This window comes from Brienomyrus brachyistius, chromosome 5 (assembly GCF_023856365.1).
Source record: "Brienomyrus brachyistius isolate T26 chromosome 5, BBRACH_0.4, whole genome shotgun sequence".
In the NCBI taxonomy this organism is placed as follows: domain Eukaryota; kingdom Metazoa; phylum Chordata; class Actinopteri; order Osteoglossiformes; family Mormyridae; genus Brienomyrus; species Brienomyrus brachyistius.
The window spans coordinates 35,506,346-35,522,780 of NC_064537.1; the positions used below are offsets into that span (position 1 = coordinate 35,506,346).

The 16,435-nt window shown below is 44.2% G+C and overlaps 2 protein-coding genes and 1 long non-coding RNA gene across 3 annotated transcripts; 1 reads left to right on the forward strand and 2 right to left on the reverse strand.

The window, feature by feature from the left end:
* Window positions 1–1,527: 1,527 nt before the first annotated feature.
* LOC125741799 (uncharacterized) lies at window positions 1,528–2,430 on the reverse strand. The gene is made up of 4 exons (XR_007397863.1): window positions 2,378–2,430; window positions 2,095–2,159; window positions 1,903–2,011; window positions 1,528–1,810 (listed from the first exon to the last, which is right to left on the reverse strand). It is a non-coding gene; the product is annotated as an uncharacterized LOC125741799 (long non-coding RNA).
* A 921-nt stretch (window positions 2,431–3,351) lies between these two features.
* mto1 (mitochondrial tRNA translation optimization 1) lies at window positions 3,352–10,510 on the forward strand. Its single transcript, XM_049013120.1, has 13 exons — window positions 3,352–3,638; window positions 3,749–3,947; window positions 5,334–5,533; window positions 6,577–6,694; window positions 6,791–7,089; window positions 7,638–7,750; window positions 7,842–8,032; window positions 8,198–8,328; window positions 8,613–8,817; window positions 8,904–9,075; window positions 9,854–9,963; window positions 10,038–10,195; window positions 10,371–10,510. Exons 2-13 carry the CDS (start codon window positions 3,767–3,769, stop codon window positions 10,479–10,481), a joined length of 1,989 nt encoding a protein of 662 aa, XP_048869077.1. The 5' UTR covers window positions 3,352–3,638; window positions 3,749–3,766; the 3' UTR covers window positions 10,482–10,510.
* Window positions 10,511–10,761: 251 nt separating this feature from the next.
* LOC125741789 (tectonic-3-like) lies at window positions 10,762–16,144 on the reverse strand. Its single transcript, XM_049013135.1, has 14 exons — window positions 16,113–16,144; window positions 15,228–15,342; window positions 14,924–15,024; window positions 14,657–14,778; window positions 14,435–14,543; window positions 13,797–13,909; window positions 12,795–12,833; window positions 12,634–12,708; window positions 12,334–12,453; window positions 12,152–12,247; window positions 11,628–11,731; window positions 11,408–11,555; window positions 11,141–11,278; window positions 10,762–11,020 (listed from the first exon to the last, which is right to left on the reverse strand). The coding sequence occupies exons 3-14, from the start codon at window positions 14,994–14,996 to the stop codon at window positions 10,784–10,786; spliced, it is 1,374 nt and encodes a 457-aa protein (XP_048869092.1). The 5' UTR covers window positions 14,997–15,024; window positions 15,228–15,342; window positions 16,113–16,144; the 3' UTR covers window positions 10,762–10,783.
* Between the last annotated feature and the right edge of the window lie 291 nt (window positions 16,145–16,435).

The window sequence follows — 16,435 nt, forward strand, 5'->3', positions numbered from 1 at the left end:
TCTGTGTCCCGCAGGGGAAGGGGACACAGACGCAGGGCTGGGGTCCCGCCCGCCCTGCCCCCTGGCTCGCCCTGCCTCGCCTGCGCTGGGGCTCGGTTGGCGCCTGCGGGTCCTGGCCCTCCAGGTCGGCTGTCGCCTGCGGGTCCCCCTCCGATGCCTCGTCGCCCTGCCTCGCTCCCCCCTCCGGTGCCTGGTCGGTCGCCTGGGGGTTCCCCGACGGCGGCTCCTCGGTCACCTGCGGGGCCTCTACCTTCGGCCCGTCGGAGGACGTCGCCACCTGCGGCGGCTCCCCCCCTCGCCTTGCCTTCGCCCTGGCCCCTTCCAGCTCCCTCGTCCCCTTCCCCGGTGCTCCCTCCTGCTCCCTCCCTGGCCCCTCCGTGGGTCCCTCGCCCTGTCTCCTCTGCCCCTCCGAGGTCCCCTTCGGCTCCGGCCTCCCGGCCGCCTGCGGCCCCTCTGGCTGCCTCCCATCACCCGCTTGGGCTCCCTCGAGCTCCCCTTTGTTCCCCCTCCTTGTCTCCCTACGCCCCTGCCTTTGTCCCGCCTGTCTCTGCCCCTTCGTTTTCTGCTCGCCCTTTCGTTCCGCCCGTCTCTGTTCCTTGTGCCCCGGTGTACCCGCCTTGCACTCCTGGCCCCTTTGTTCCTCCTGTTCCCGCTGTGTCTCCCTTCCTGGTCTGTCTCTCTGCTTTCCCGACCCTCTGTCAGGTTTTGTCCTTTGTCTTGTCCCTGGCTGTGTTTTGTGCCTCGGTCCTGTTTCCTATCTCTCGTTGATGGTTCTGTTTTTTTTGCTCCAGGTCCCGGTTCCCGTGTCCCGTCTGTCGCCTCCTCCCTGGTGCGCCCGGTGAAGCGCGCCTTTGGGGGGGGGGTTCTGTCATGCCCTGCTCGTCGGCTCCTCCTGTGTGCCACGCCCCCTGCCTACCCACGTGTGTTTCCCGGATTGTACCCAGCTGTGTCCGTTTGCTTTCAATCAGTCTTGTGCATTTAAGTCCTGGTCTCCCCAGTTTTCCTTGTCTGTCATTGATGTTAGTCGGCGTGCCATGTTCCCCAGTCCGCGTTATACCAATAAATCCCCGTTTGCCCTGATTCTGCCTGCTCGCCTGCTTTCTACCCGCTCGCCCCGTCCGTGCGCCTCACCCACAAACGCCGAGCGTGACACATGACATGGACTGAAATAGACAGGACTGGGCGAATATAATCGGACACAGCTGGGCAAGATCAGGGAAGCATAATCAGGGGGCGTGGCACACACGAGAATCGGACAAGCCGGGCGTATATATACATATAAAGTCATAAGATATCTTAAGTGTTATAAACATACACTGATGTATATATAAAACAATTATATAATATATATACACATAAATAAAAAATATATATATATATATCTGGTCTGATCTAGTATGTGTTTATATATGTCACAAGATATCAACTGTTATAAACATACACATATATATATATATAGAAAATAATATTTTTATATATATATATATATATATACATACATACACACACACACATACATACACTAGTTGTATAAATGATGATCGACATGTAATAATTATATTTAATCAACTGTTAAATTTATTTAGACGGCAACAACAAACAGGATGAAATAAAAAAATAATAATCAATCAACACACTCATGTGCCAGTAATTTAATCATTCTTATAACAGACAGCATTAACCCGAAGGCCCCGCTGGTCAACACAGGCCTGTAAAAATAATTCCATGTCCTCTTGGACCTGAAAACCAAAGAGGAATGGCTCCTTGGATTCTATGTTGTCTCCATCCAGCATATCCCTTCTGCTGGTTTCTGTCAGAAGCATAGGAAGAAACATTATTATAACACTTTTTCAGAAGTAAAACAATTTACTGCTAAAAGTAAGGTTTAAAGTGTGCACTGACCAGGCTAAGTTCCACAGATTTGCGCTTTCTTAGTCTGAATACAGGTGCATGTTCACCTCTCAGCACAGCCTCTGATTCCTTTGTCCAGTGTGCAAATACCTTCCCATAACTTATAATGGAGAAATACTGATATTAATAATGTGTCTTTAACTTCATTTTTCAGTCAAATTTAACAGATACACACACACTGACCTTCGGAGATCGAAGTTTTCCATTAGCAGCAGGCACCACCATTTCCACAATTTCGGCATGTCTAACTATTAAAAATCAATTTAGTGCATTTAGTGTTATTTAGTAATTTCTTTGCACACATACTTTATTGCTCTCTAAAAAGAGCTACTTACTATGGTGTAATAAAAGGGAGCATCCAGCACCACATATAAAGCAGACTGTCAATTAAAAAAAATGTCAATGTTCATGACTTATTCTCAAAAGCATCTTGACAGTCCAAAAATATCTGAATGACGAATCTTACCATCAACATGTAGATGCCACAGTCAACCCCAAAGTCTTGGCCTGGAAACCCCTTTATTATCACAATGGGATAAAACACTGTTTAATCACATTTCATCAATATAACTGTATAAGAAAATCTCGATATAATCACACAAAAAAGGGGCGTGGCACGCAAATTTGAAAGGGCCATAACTTTGGACTGCATCTGAATTTTTCAATAAAACTTGGGGAATTTTCAGTGTTCTCTATAGGGATCAAATTTTAAATACCAAGTTTTCATCAAAATCAGGAATGATGCCCATGGAGCCCCTGGTTGATTTGGCATGGACTGACCCGAAAGTACATTCATATGCTTAGTCTTGATCAACCTCTACAGAAGTTCTGTAATTTCTGTTTCATCATATTTTAACATTTACAGCATTTAGCTGACACATTTATTCAGACTGAACTGCACTGCCCAATTATAACAACAATTTAATGACATAATTTGGTAACTATATCGGATAAACCAATTCTACTGTCAGAACTCATCTTCTAGGTATTTTAATACTATTATTTAAATATCTGATTTAACATCTGATGTATCACCTTTTAATCAAAAGGCTGTACTCCACAGTACAGGTCTGTCAAGTAAACATGTGAATTCACTGAATAAACTGAAGACATGCTGAACACAAAATAGATCAGAACGTGATCTAAAATGTACTTAACCTGGAACACTGAACAGGTTCCTGCACACTAACATAAACAGAAAATTGACCTCAAGAGTGACACATATTGGTGGCCACCAAATCATGTCCTTTTCTTAGCACATCATGAGTCGAGAAAGAACATTTCTTTTTTACCTGGCTTCATCACCTAAGAGACAGTTACTCAAGGTGTTAAGCAATGCCATTGCAATAACAGTCAGTCAATGATTCACAGTAGTTGCCCATGGCTTAAACCTTCGGGTTTCGTCAGAGATGGGGGGCGGGGTTTGCGCTGAACTGGTATGGGGGGGGAATGACGTGTAATTCAATGGCGGCGCCCTGCATGTTACCAAGTGCGATTTCAAGCATGCAAAACATGAACGAAGGAGTGAATCTATTCTAATATAAAATGTGGCGACCGATAAAGGAAAAAACACAAAATAGCGTGAGCTTCAGGGTAGAAAACGTAGTTACTAATCGTATCAGAAAATAATTAGAAAAAGAATTGTTAGAATAGTATTTAGCAAAAAGGTTAGATTATTCCTAAATCAGAAAAGGTAATCTCCTCCAGCTACGTTTACCTATTTTAAGGTCTGTATATGTTTCTCGTAATATCCGATTCCAAATCAAAACCACAAGAAATTGCTGAAGCACTCATATGCGTTTTCAGGTATTTCCTCAAGTACGCTTTATATTTTCAGTTTACAGTTGGCTTGCTGATGCTACTTCGCAGATCAAAGTTGCTGCTGTCCCCGTCTTCACGGGCAGCAGGTCACCTCGCCTGCAGGTACTACGACGTTATCGTTGTGGGAGGCGGACATGCTGGCACCGAGGCTGCCGCCGCTGCGGCCAGAGTGGGCGCAGAGACACTGCTCATTACCCAAAAGATAAAAACCATAGGTGAGAACCGGTCTCTCACCCGTCCTTATCTAATCTGTTATCGTCGTTACAGTAAAATTACAGGGAATATTTCATTCCTTAATGTAAAGGACAGGAGCATGTGTGACTTTTTACCAAAAAGAACTGCGGTGTACCATCAGCGTAACAGCGTAATGAGCCGTAATATGTTTCCTGTTACATCTCTTTAATGTCATAGCTTGTTGGAAAGCTCAAAAGGAGTACTTTTTAGTGGTGTGGTCAAATTTAACTTTTGTGTCTGTTTTCTTTCAATCTTCGAAGTTCATCTCACACACTGCATTTTGTTCTGTCTTTGGTTATGAAGAAACACTGAAGTGGAGTCTGTTTTTTTTTCTGAAATACATATGTACCTGTACTACTTGTATATACAACACTGACATGTTTCTTGGTCCGCTTTACAGGATGTAAAGATACTATAGAATTGCATAGGTTCTTTTCTTTTTTTTTAACTTAATTATGAAAAAAGTACTCACCTGCTTTCAGACCAGAAAAAAATTGGTGTTATTCAAGTTACAAGGCCCTGAACTTACAAAAATAACACTGAAACTATGCACTAATCTTACTTTCTTTTAATTCACTTCTTTCATAAAAAAAAAAAAAAATTGCTTCGAATGTCCTCAAAGTGTAACCAAAAGTGTGTAAAGTATTTTAGGTACCTATTCAGAGAATGTGTCCTTTATCTTGCAAGTTGAAGTCCAAGCATATCACTGGTCAGGTTTGCAGTCCACATGCCACAGGTCTGGAAGGTATGTGTAATTCGCATACATAAATTGAACAAAATCAAAAATGGTGACGTGAAGACTGCTGAGTTAAAATGGAGTGATCCTTCAATGAAATGGTTATGTATGGATGAAGATTGCTTCAGGCATTGTGTTATCAACTGGAATGAATGCAGATAGGAGGCTTGTCACTAATAAGATTACTGTGGGGCTGTTTATGGCCCACAAAATTCACACTGTCTATAGCAGTGTTTCTCAACCTACTTTTCAGGGACCCCCATACACTCAATATTTTTGCTCCCTCCCAGCTCTCAACATGTCTGCATCAAGTATCCTGTGTTTTTGATGGGCTAGGAGGGAGCAAAAATGTGGACTGCTGGGGGTTCATGAGGATAGGGATAAGAAACACTGGTTGACAGGTTGAAAATTACAAATGAAGATCAGTGTCAAATTACTGAAGTAGCATCAGGATTGAACAGAGGAGCTCATGCCTCCCAACACGTATTTTGAGTGTTGTAGTAGTTTTGTGAGCCATTTTAACCTTCCTTCTCTGCCTCTTATATGACAAAGATATTTTGGAAACTTAGTAGACCCCCTTTCTTGCAATATTGCTGTACTGTATTTGAAATTGTGGACACCATCTTTCCAGGGGTGCTGTCCTGTAACCCCTCGCTGGGCGGTGTGGGGAAAGGCCACCTGGTCCGTGAGGTGGATGCCCTTGATGGATTGTGCGGTCGTGCAGGAGACTGGGCTGGGATCCATTTCTCCATCCTGAACCGAAGCAAGGGTCCGGCTGTGTGGGGGCCCCGGGCTCAGCTGGACCGAGATCGATACAGAGAGTTCATCCAGGTAGGGCGCACTAGGGGGAGTCCGTCCAGATATGGCACACTAGGTAGGGCACATGCTAGGGGGAGTCCGTTCAGGTATGGTGCACTAGGTGGGGCGCGTGCTAAGGGGAGTACATCCAGGTAGGGTGTCCTAGATGGGGCACATGCTAAGGGGAGTACGTTCAGCTAGGGTGCGCTAGGTGGGGTGTGTGCTAAGGGGAGTACATCCAGGTATGGTGCACTAGGTGGGCGTGTGCTAAGGTGAGTACCTCCAGGTAGGGTGTGCTAGATGGGGCACATGCTAAGGGGAGTATGTCCAGCTAGGGTGCGCTAGGTGGGGTGTGTGCTAAGGGGAGTACATCCAGGTATGGTGCACTAGGTGGGGCGCATGCTAGCGGGAGTCCATCTTGGTGTGGCGCAATAGGTGAGGCAGGTGTTAAGGGGAGTACGTCCAGGTAGGGCGCACTAGATGGGGCACGTGCTACTATGAAGTATGTCCAGGTAGAGTGCACTAAGGGGAGTGCGTCCAGGTATGGCCCACTAGGTGGGGCGTGTGCTAAGGGCAGTACGTCCAGGTAGGGTGTGCTAGGTGGGGCGTGTGCTAAGGGGAATACGTCCAGGTAGGGTGCGCTAGGGAGAGAAGGTAGTGGGAAGCCAGGTAGTGTTTGAAAGGCAGAAGTGTAGAGATGGATAATGTAATAGATCAGAAGTTTACTTGCTCAAATCCCTTGGATGGCAGATTGATGTCACTGTTGAGCAAGGCCCTTAACTCCATTTGCTTAAGAGACAGTATCCTACTTACTTTCTGATCTTCACTTACAAGTCACCTTGGATAAAAATGCCTGCTAAATGATGTGAATGTAAAGTTCAAGGGTTTTTTTTTCATGCAGCACCTTGAATGCTGAGCTGTACAGAACCACACATATTTAGAGTATGTGGAGGTTTTATGTTAACTTGACTGCAGAGAATAGCCTGTTTTCCATCCATCTACATAATTGCCAAGTTCCTCATTTCTTAAACTAATTTCTTAAGCCGTATATCCACCTGTATGCTCTTTCCCACCAGTCAGAGCTGCTCTCCACACCCAGATTGACTGTACTAGAAGGAGCAGTGGAGGGATTACTGGTGTCAAAGCCCAACCCAGACCAGCCAGGCCAAATCAGAGTCACTGGAGTCCGTATGGGTAAGTGGTTGTTTGTCGTTTGTATTGACGATTTCACAGTGTGTCACTGTTATCTAATCTGCATGAAGGAGTGCTGATTCCATTCTCTCCCAACAGCAGGTGGAGCCCAGCCCATCAGCGCAAAGTCTGTTATTCTCACCACTGGTACCTTCCTGTCTGGTGCCCTCTTCATGGGTCAGACGGTTTCCCAGGGGGGGAGGATGGGAGACCCCCCATCTTGTAGTGGTCTCTCCTACACTCTGCGGGAAACACTGGGCTTGAAAATAGGTCGGCTGAGGACCGGCACCCCCCCACGTATAGTGAAGGACACGGTGCAGCTGTCCCTCACGAAAGTGTGTCCTGGGGACAAGCAGCCAACCCCCTTCAGCTTCCTTAACAAAGAGACGCGTTGTAAGGTATGGCCTCAGCGTTCAATGGGCCTGGCTATGGACACGTAGTCACCAAAGAGAACTGAATCTCACTCAACAAATTAATATTTAAATCATATGCCATATTTCCCATGTGCTGGGTGGCCTCAATATTAGATTTTTTTTCATTTAATTTTTTATTTCTACAAATTAATGCACCTGAATATAGTCAGCTGGAATGAAAACTTAGAATCCAGTTTTTACAAGTTCTTGAACACTATTACTTTTCACAAGTTAGGTGTTTTCACATTGTAAATTCTCCATTTATGAATCTTCGCAACTGGAAAAAACCACAATGGAAATAAACCCTAAGCTCTAAAATAATGTCTCTACTGCACATTTGATTTTGATCACTAAAAAACTGGGTTGGTGTCCCCACCTTAGTTGTCTTGCGTTCATAGTTTCCAGGATAGGTTCCAGACCCCCCGTGCCCCTGAATAGGACAAGCGGTTACAGAAAATGGGTGGATGGATGATTTCTTCTCTGTCATAAATGATGACTATTCTCTCTGCCTGATTATCTGGGTATTTTCTTAGCCAGAAGAACAGCTGCCATGTTACCTGACTCAAACCACCCCTGGTGTGGAAAGAGTGGTGAAGGAGGGCCTGCACCTTAACGCCCACATCCAGCAGGACACCAAAGGCCCCAGGTACACGCACGCGCTGGATGCACCCAGGCTGCCCGAACTGCTGGACCCAGCGCTGTGCCGAACTTTGAAACGTGGCCTGTCCCCCCATCAGATACTGTCCGTCGATCGAGTCGCGTGTGCTGCGCTTTCCGGGCCGGGAGCAGCAGGTGTGGCTAGAGCCAGAGGGGGTGGCCTCGGACCTGCTGTACCCCCAGGGCCTGTCCATGACCCTGCCCCCTGAGCTTCAGCTCCGACTCATCAGGGAGATCCCAGCCTTGAAGCATGCAGAGATCCGTACCCCGGGTATGGAATACATCATTACCATTGTTTAGGGCTGAACAGCTTATCTATTTCAAATGGAAATCGTGATTTAAAACAACGCGATTACAGCACAACATGTAATAAATTAGCTGTTTACTTATCATCTTCACCTTTAATACTTTTACATTCCCTCTGTCCCTATTTCAGGTTATGGGGTGCAGTATGACTTTGTGTGCCCCACTCAGCTGTCACCCTCCCTCCAGGTAAAAAAGGCTCAGGGGCTGTTTCTTGCTGGACAGATCAATGGGACCACAGGCTATGAGGAGGCGGCTGCACAGGTACTGGTCATAGCAGCAGACAATGGCAGCTAACTGCAGAGCCAATATTGGCAGTGCTCTCTGACATCCCAGCATACAAAATAACCACATCTGACTTAGCAGATGGACAGATAGGTGGGTGGAAATCCATTTATTCCACCGAATATGTTGAACTGCACAGTAATCTAACTCAAGCACCTGCGTCCTGCCCTTACTGTTCCACCAATGTCACTGCAAAAAAAAAAAAAAAAAGTGAAGTCCTTGTTGTTGTTGTTAATGCTCCCCCCCCCCCCCCCCCCCCCCAGGGGCTGTGGGCAGGAGTCAGTGCAGCTCGAGCAGCACTCTCGCTGCCCCTGCTCGCCCTCTCCCGCACCCAGAGTTACATAGGAGTCCTGATCGATGACCTGATTGTGCAGGGAGTCACAGAACCGTACCGCATGTTCACAAGCCGAGCAGAGTTCAGGATCGCTCTGCGCTCCGATAACGCTGACCTCCGCCTTTCTGCCAGAGGTAAGAGCCTCACCGGCTCTGTTCCGGAACAGTGTGATATGTCCAGCATGACTGCCAGTTGTGAATATGGGTGTGCTCTTTGTTAGGTTATGAAGAGATGGGCTGTGTGTCCATGCAGCGCTACAAGGAGGCAGTGAGGATGACGGACGGACTACGGGATGCAATGGCTGCCTTGGAGTCCATCTCCATGTCTTGTACCAAGTGGATGGAGATGCTAGGACAGATACATTTAAGCAAAACCAAGAGTGTCAAACTTAAGTGAGTGCATTGTCATACTTGGTGGAAACTCACAATGTTTAGGTAGTACTGTTGCTTTTACCCAGTAGCACTGTGTATCTGCAAAGTGAATCTATCCATTTCTCCTGGGCAAACTGTTACACTAGTTGCACAAATGAGGTGTCTGAGTACCACTTTACAATAAGGCTCCCTTTCGACGCTTACAAATGGCAGTAACATTAATAAAACAATTTGTTAAAGGTTGTTTATAATTGCCTATTAGGGGGCGGCATGGTGGTGCAGTGGTTAGCACTGTTGCCTCACACCTCTGGGACCCGGGTTCGAGTCTCCGCCTGGGTCACACGTGTGTGGAGTTTGCATGTTCTCCCCATGTCGTCGTGGGGTTTCCTCCGGGTACTCCGGTTTCCCCCCACAGTCCAAAAACATGCTGAGGCTAATTGGAGTCGCTAAATTGCCCATAGGTGTGCATGTGTGAGTGAATGGTGTGTGAGTGTGCCCTGCGATGGGCTGGCCCCCCATCCTGGGTTGTTCCCTGCCTCGTGCCCATTGCTTCCGGGATAGGCTCCGGACCCCCCGCGACCCAATAGGATAAGCGGTTTGGAAAATGGATGGATGGATAATTGCCTATTAAAGATTAAAGTATTAACCTAATTCATAACCTGATCATAAACCATGTACAAAAAGACTACTCTTATGAAGTGGTACTGGTTTCTATTCATAAAATTTTAACTAAGTTCCATTATTTTGTGCCATATCAGTTCTGGATATTTTAGCAAGTATATTTTTCTCTTCCCCTTAGTGGTCTGGAGCTGTTGGAGTACAAAGACGTCACCTTTGAGATGCTGGTGTCTGCTTTCCCAGGATGCCTGTCAGCATACCTGGAGTTCTCTGAGAGACTCAAAATCGAAGGTAAGTGAAGCAGAATTGGGGTTTTCTTGGTTCTGTGTGTGCACCGGTCTAATGTGTGTGTAAATCCCTCCCAGGGCTGTACCGTCCCCACTACATGATGCAGGAGCAGGAGATGGAAAGAGTACGGAAGGATGAGAATCTCTCTCTGCCCCAAGATGTCGACTATCTCACCCTCCCAATCTCACTGTCCATGGAGGCTAGAGAGGTCCTGGACCGGGCCAAGCCACACACTGTGAGTTGGGCCTTTTTATGCTAATAGTAGTAGTATCCACTTTTTAAACACACTGTTACATATCTTCACTAGTTCAAAACCCAGTTTTCCTGTATCTATTCAGCAGAAAATATTATGGTATGGTTCCAGTGTACTTTAAATGCTTTATCATTCTTAGTTTCACTCTGTTCCACAGCTCAGCGCTGCTACCCGATTGCCAGGGATAACCCCTAGTGCAATTGTCCACCTCCTGAACTATGTCCGCAAGACTGGCAAGGAGAGAGAGCACGAGACGGTACACATGTAGCATTCCTCTACATGAACAGCAACAAAAGACATTATAATAATAATAATCATCATCATCATCATAAAAGGTGTACAATAGAAGAAGATGAATATTTATTCTATTAAAAAAACAAAAAAAAAACAATCTTTGGTGCCACTTTGAAAATGTTGCTATGCCTATGGGTGACTTCCTGTCAGTGACAGATGTAAGTCACACACTGTTTTGGATTTCTCAAGTCCAAGTGCCAGCACAGATCATCCATCATACATTACAAACTACATTTACCAGTGCTGTGTAGGGAAGGGCTCCCGTCAATACCAGCTCTACAGTACCACAGACAATATAAAACCTACAGCCCACAGTGTACATGACCACAATGTATCAGTGTATCCAGAGCAGTTCAGCACCAGCAAGTTTTCCTGCTCATCTGCCCCTCGGGAAAAGAAGCCGAAGGGGACTTTCCAATCTGGCTGTGGCTGGCCCCTGGGGGGCACTGGGTAGATTGTGGCATCTGAAAATGTCACCTCGGTCATCACGGTAAGCGGGGTGGCGAGCGGGCACTGCAGAAAACCAAGGGGTAAAAGGCACTGCATTACACAGGCAGAGCAATATCACTTTAGTCAAGCTGCACAAAAGACGAGAAAATCAACATTTGAAAAGGAGGGGAAATGAATCTTTACCTGGACTGTCTTACAGTGAAACAGGAATTTAGCCCCTAATATTTGACTCTGCGGTAAAGAGAGGAGTCCCCGCTGAGCCCAGAGTAGCTGCACAGAAAGAGTCAGGGGCAGGAGGCAGCCTGACTCACAGGAGTCATCCTGAGAAATGAAGAAAAGCACATTGGGGGGGGGGGGCATGGAAGAATGTGCTACTGGTAACACCCAAAGAAAATGTTACCGAGGTAAATTTCCATACAACCATAAAAAGACTGTACTGACTATACTCACAGGAGGACTATTGAAGCAGTCCTGAGTAATCACTCCTGTCCAGTTCGGCTGGGTCCCTGCATTCATAGCCACAAAAGTGGGGGTTGAGGTGCCCCGAAGAATCTGATACAGCTGAGAGCGCAGCTCTGAGCAGCTGCGTGAAAAGGAGCTGGAGAGAGGAGGGGGCTTAGAGCACAGCAGAGAATGACACACATACGGCCTCCATCGCAGACTGTCTCACCTGTAGGCACAGCCAGTAATGTAGTTTTGTGGGAAGAGGATCGCAGTCCTGCTAAGAAGAGAACTGGAACACTCGCCTCCTGGAGATATGCCTTGGATTGTTAACTGACAGACGCTCAGTCATGGATTAGACAGAGGTTCACACAGGAAGTAAAACATAACAGAATGGGCATTAAAGAGGAAAGATGTTATTACAAATTTTTCAATTCAATGTTGTGCCTTTCCCAATGCAGTTCAACAAAGTAACCACACTACAAATATACTTAATAGGTATACATAAATGGCGCTAGTAACAGCATAACAGTTCTAGAACATTGTGAGATTGCAAATGTGCCGGGTAAATAACAAAGGTAACAAATACCGTTCAGGAGTGAAACATTTCTGGGAATCTAAAGTTAGCTTAGGGTCCAACCTTCCTGGCCACCATATGCTCACGTCCCCTAATGTGTAGGTTTAACAGCAAGTGAACCCTGAAAAACAAGCTCTACTGACTAACTTGGTCTTGGACACCCACGCAAAGGATACAGGCTGGACCCTGTCAGTGAACTGAGCGATCACAGGAGCTCCCGGCTTCAGTCCGACTGCTGCAGTAGGTCCATGGGTAGCAGAAGGCGCGGCTAACTGTTACACGACAAACATTCAGTTAATCTTTTCTAAGGTCATAGACACATATAACCATACATCGTATGGAGAAGGCATCTGTCCACCTGGTAGGTAACGTCGTGCTGCTGCAGCAGCTGCAAGTCCACGTCGCTGTCTGTTAGTGTCACATTCACTGTCACCTTGATAATGGTACCGCTGCTACTGTACTGAAGTATGTGCTGCACCTGGAAGATTACATTCCAATAACAATAAAATCTTTATCTTATCCAGTACATGTTCTCAATGAAAATTCAATGATGTGCATTTTATGATCTACGTTCTATTATAGTACATTTGTAGACACTAAGTTATCTGTCAACAGTGTTTTTTATTCATTTATTAAAATAATACTGATGTTAACTAGCCTTTGATACCACGTTCAAACAGGAACCATTCTGGATGCTTGGTTCCGGCCATTCTGATAGTGGAACAACCGGTATCTAAACGCAAGAGAGTCAACAGACCCGTAAAACCAAAAGTCATTCATTCTGAAACAAACACTTCATTTGTAAATGTTCAGTCTTACTGTAAATCCAGGGAGGGAGACGTTCTGAGAGAATGGGACCTGCAACACAAATCACTGTTAGATCAATTTACATGGCGTTGCCAGAAAAGGCTGATTCTAAACAGCCGTGAAGAAGAGAAACCAGTGCTGAAAAACCTAGAAATACTTCCTGCTTGTGTCAAGCAGCCAATGAACCTGTGAACCTTTTTCTTCCACTAATGCAAATGAGATAACTAATGAATGCCTGTGGTCATGAATTTTCTCTATGAAGACCCTGAGGAACTGTACAGCTGTCAACAATGCAAATTGTATTTTGGTGATGTAACCATCACCAGCCGCACATCTTCCAAAAGATCCCATGCTATCCTGAGAAACATCAGATTGTGATGCAATTGTAAGTACAGAGATTTGATCATTTTAGTTTTTCTGCTTGCCTAGTATCTCAATGTCTTATTAATAAGACTAAGTGACCACTTCTTAGCAAATTTCATCTCATTTCTATCTCCTGACATATGTCTTCTAATACATAAATAGTCCCTTTTAAATAATGAAAACATATATTCTGCAACACTCCTTCTTGCTAAAACTAATAGAATATTTTGAATTTAAAAATTCTCTTCTCCTCTAATGATAATTTATATTGCAGGCAGCCTACAGTTACTGCAGACTCTTCAATACTTTTATCATTTGACACAGGTATTCAACTCTTTGTGAGCCAAGTTTTACATCTGACTCTTCACCAGCTCTCTATAAGGGTCTGGACTACATTCACTGCAAATGAGTGAGAAGAAAACAGGAAGTAACTGGGAACAAGGAACTCATGAATGTTGTCTTTGGTGCACATAACATTTAAGTGCTGAAATTTGTATATTACAATTTTAGAACTATACTTTAAAAATGCCTCACATCTAACTTATACAAATGATAAAACTCTGTTCTGGCCCATTTCAAGAAAAGGTGGCACCAATACAAAAGCACAATCATATGAAAAGTCAGAAAATTCATTGAATCAGAGCCACAGACCTTTAGCAGACTGATTCCAGAGAAGTAGGAGCGGGCATTAAGACTGGGGTCTATGAGACAGCTCTGTGCAGTCAGGGAGCGGGAACAGGAGAAAGAGAGGGAGCGCAGGAATCCTGTCATTCAAACATAAATACATAGACAGTGAATTGAAAACATCTGTCATTCAGTGCGAGTAACATGAAGTTTATCCTGCTCCAAAATGTGTAGGAAACATGGGCAAGCATGAACTGAAAAGTTTCATCTCATTACTATATTTTTGTAACTCTTTACAATTGAAGAATGCAAACCAGAACTTAAACATCTGCAGTTCAAGCCAACATGATGATTATGCTGTAAAACCATCTGACTGTAGAAGCTAATAGTTAAGCAACTGGAATGCAATGGGCACTTTGACTGTGTGTGTGATGGTTAAGGGTTCCACTGGTTATAGAATTACCAAACCATAATTTTAAGTGTTGTATATCCCTTAAATTCAGTATTTGATATATAAGATGGAATACAATTTAGAATATGAAATTATAATCTGAAGAAGCTATTTCGACGTCTAGAAAGGATCCTTTTAGTTTGGTTTCTTTTTGAACAGTCAAATGAGAAATAACATTACAGTACACTGCAATCCAAATATTAGAAAATCTTACTCCCAGGGTTCCAGTCCACACACGAAGTAGTGCTTACTCCTGGTGATGGCTGTCTGAATACACCCAATAATGATGAGCTATTGTAATAGGTTAAGATGACATCATCAGCCTGGGACAGACAGATGTAGATTAATGTGTGTTAATATAACGCAGTGACCAAGCTATATATGCTACAACTGCAATCACAATGATTGTGACAAAAATGCAGACATAGGTCCCCACCTTGTAAAAAGCTCTAGCTGCAAGGCTGGAAGACTGAACTCTATGTTCAGCAAATGAGTACAAATCCTGTATCTCTGGGAGCCATGAAAGAGCAGGATGACTCTGCTGGATTGTCAGGTTATCTGCATTGAGTATTTTGCAGGAAACAGAAATATTATTATATTTAAAAAGAAGACTGACACTGAGCTTGTTGGACAGCTTATATTACGCTAAAGAACTGAGATACAAAAGCAGTAAACAAATCATTATTGAAAAAGACAGGTTTACCTTCTAGACTTCGTACACAGAAGAAAGTTTCATTGACAGCTATGAGACTGGGGTCTACATTCCCTCTGAACATCAGCCAACTCTCAATGCATACAGCATAACTGTAAAACAATCCAACAGTTTTCAAACACACCAGCACATGCTAAGACTTTCAATGCACTCAATTCTAACATAAAACCAGCATACCAGGAACATGCAAATTTAAAAATTCCATTAATGCAATTGATGAAATTAAACGTTTCATTTACTTTGCAAACACATACTAAAAATACTGTTTAGCTATCACTATCCACTGTCATCTCACCTCTCCACAGTCTCACAGCCACTGAAGACCGTATTCAGGTCACTGACACCACAGTCGATAAAATCACAGCAGCAACCAATGTCACAAAACTGTGGGCTAATATCACATGAACAGCCTGAAAAGGGAGAAACAATTAAACAGAACATACACGCTGTCTGACCGCAAGGAACTTTACTAAATAATCAATGTGATACAAAAATCAAGTTGCACCTATTACACTTGTCTTTGTGGGAACATTAGTTGTTATTAATCTGGCATCTGTGGTAGCCTCAGTCGGTATCGCAGAACCTGTAGCGGCCTCAGTTAGTAATGTCTCATTTGTGTTGACATCAGTTGATAACAATGTAGAATTTGTAATGTTATCAGTTGGTAATAATGTAGAGTTAGTGTTGCCATCGGCAAGAGTTGAATTTGGTTGCGCACTCGCCGCAGACACTGTCTCAGGGGTTGCGGTATAAGTCATGAAAGTGGTATCCGTAGCTGTAAAGTTAACGGAGTCCTCGGCCAGCCATGGAAATCCCGTAGAATTGCTAAATTCAGAAAACGTCGTCTGCAAAACAACAGTCCCGAACCAATTCGCAATCAAAACCGCAGAAAACGGCACCACGATACACCAAAGCAAACCCGCCATTTATTGGAGAACGAAGGAATTAGCATAAAACCTATTCAGGAAAAAAACTAATTTAATGTTGCTAACTGCTGTTAAACATCCCATTTTGCTTAATAACACATTAAGAGCTGTTTTCTGAATAAAAACCGACGAATATGGCCTTCAATAAAAACTTAATAAATGAGTGATGTTTTAAATGCATCACCAGTAATTAATAACTTATGTTACTTATTTTAAGTTCTCTTGCACAGATCCAAACAGCCATATTACTCTACCGTCTCCTTGACACCACAACTCAGCGTCTATTTTCTACTTCCTGCTCCTCTTCTTTTTCGTTGATTCCGTATTCTTAAAATAAAAGGAATATTAACATCGCCATCTAGCGTTTGAAATGTGCATTTGCACAGTCCATAACACAACTTCGTTACTCCTCATTCATTTTAAATGACACTGTGTTGAGTTAGAGGACCTGGGCGTCGCCAGAGATTTACCTTTGCTGGAGCATAGTTCACGAAGCAGGATTTCTTACTTAGCCGGATGACTATGACGGATGTCAAATTCAAAATAGTCTGAGCTACATTCAGTGGCGGACTGGGAC

Bases quoted from the DNA above. Each gene is read 5' to 3' on its own strand.
- mto1 (XM_049013120.1), top strand. From the start codon at position 3,767: ATGCTACTTCGCAGATCAAAGTTGCTGCTGTCCCCGTCTTCACGGGCA. The intron at 8,329-8,612 runs GTACTGGTCATA...CCCCCCCCCCAG, and splicing joins ATGAGGAGGCGGCTGCACAG to GGGCTGTGGGCAGGAGTCAG. The intron at 8,818-8,903 runs GTAAGAGCCTCA...GCTCTTTGTTAG, and splicing joins CCTCCGCCTTTCTGCCAGAG to GTTATGAAGAGATGGGCTGT.
- LOC125741789 (XM_049013135.1), bottom strand. From the start codon at position 14,996: ATGTTCAGAGGGAATGTAGACCCCAGTCTCATAGCTGTCAATGAAACT. The intron at 12,834-13,796 runs GTCTGTGGCTCT...TTTGTGTTGCAG, and splicing joins CTGGAATCAGTCTGCTAAAG to GTCCCATTCTCTCAGAACGT. The intron at 11,279-11,407 runs GTGAGTATAGTC...TTCATTTCTCAG, and splicing joins ACTGCTTCAATAGTCCTCCT to GATGACTCCTGTGAGTCAGG.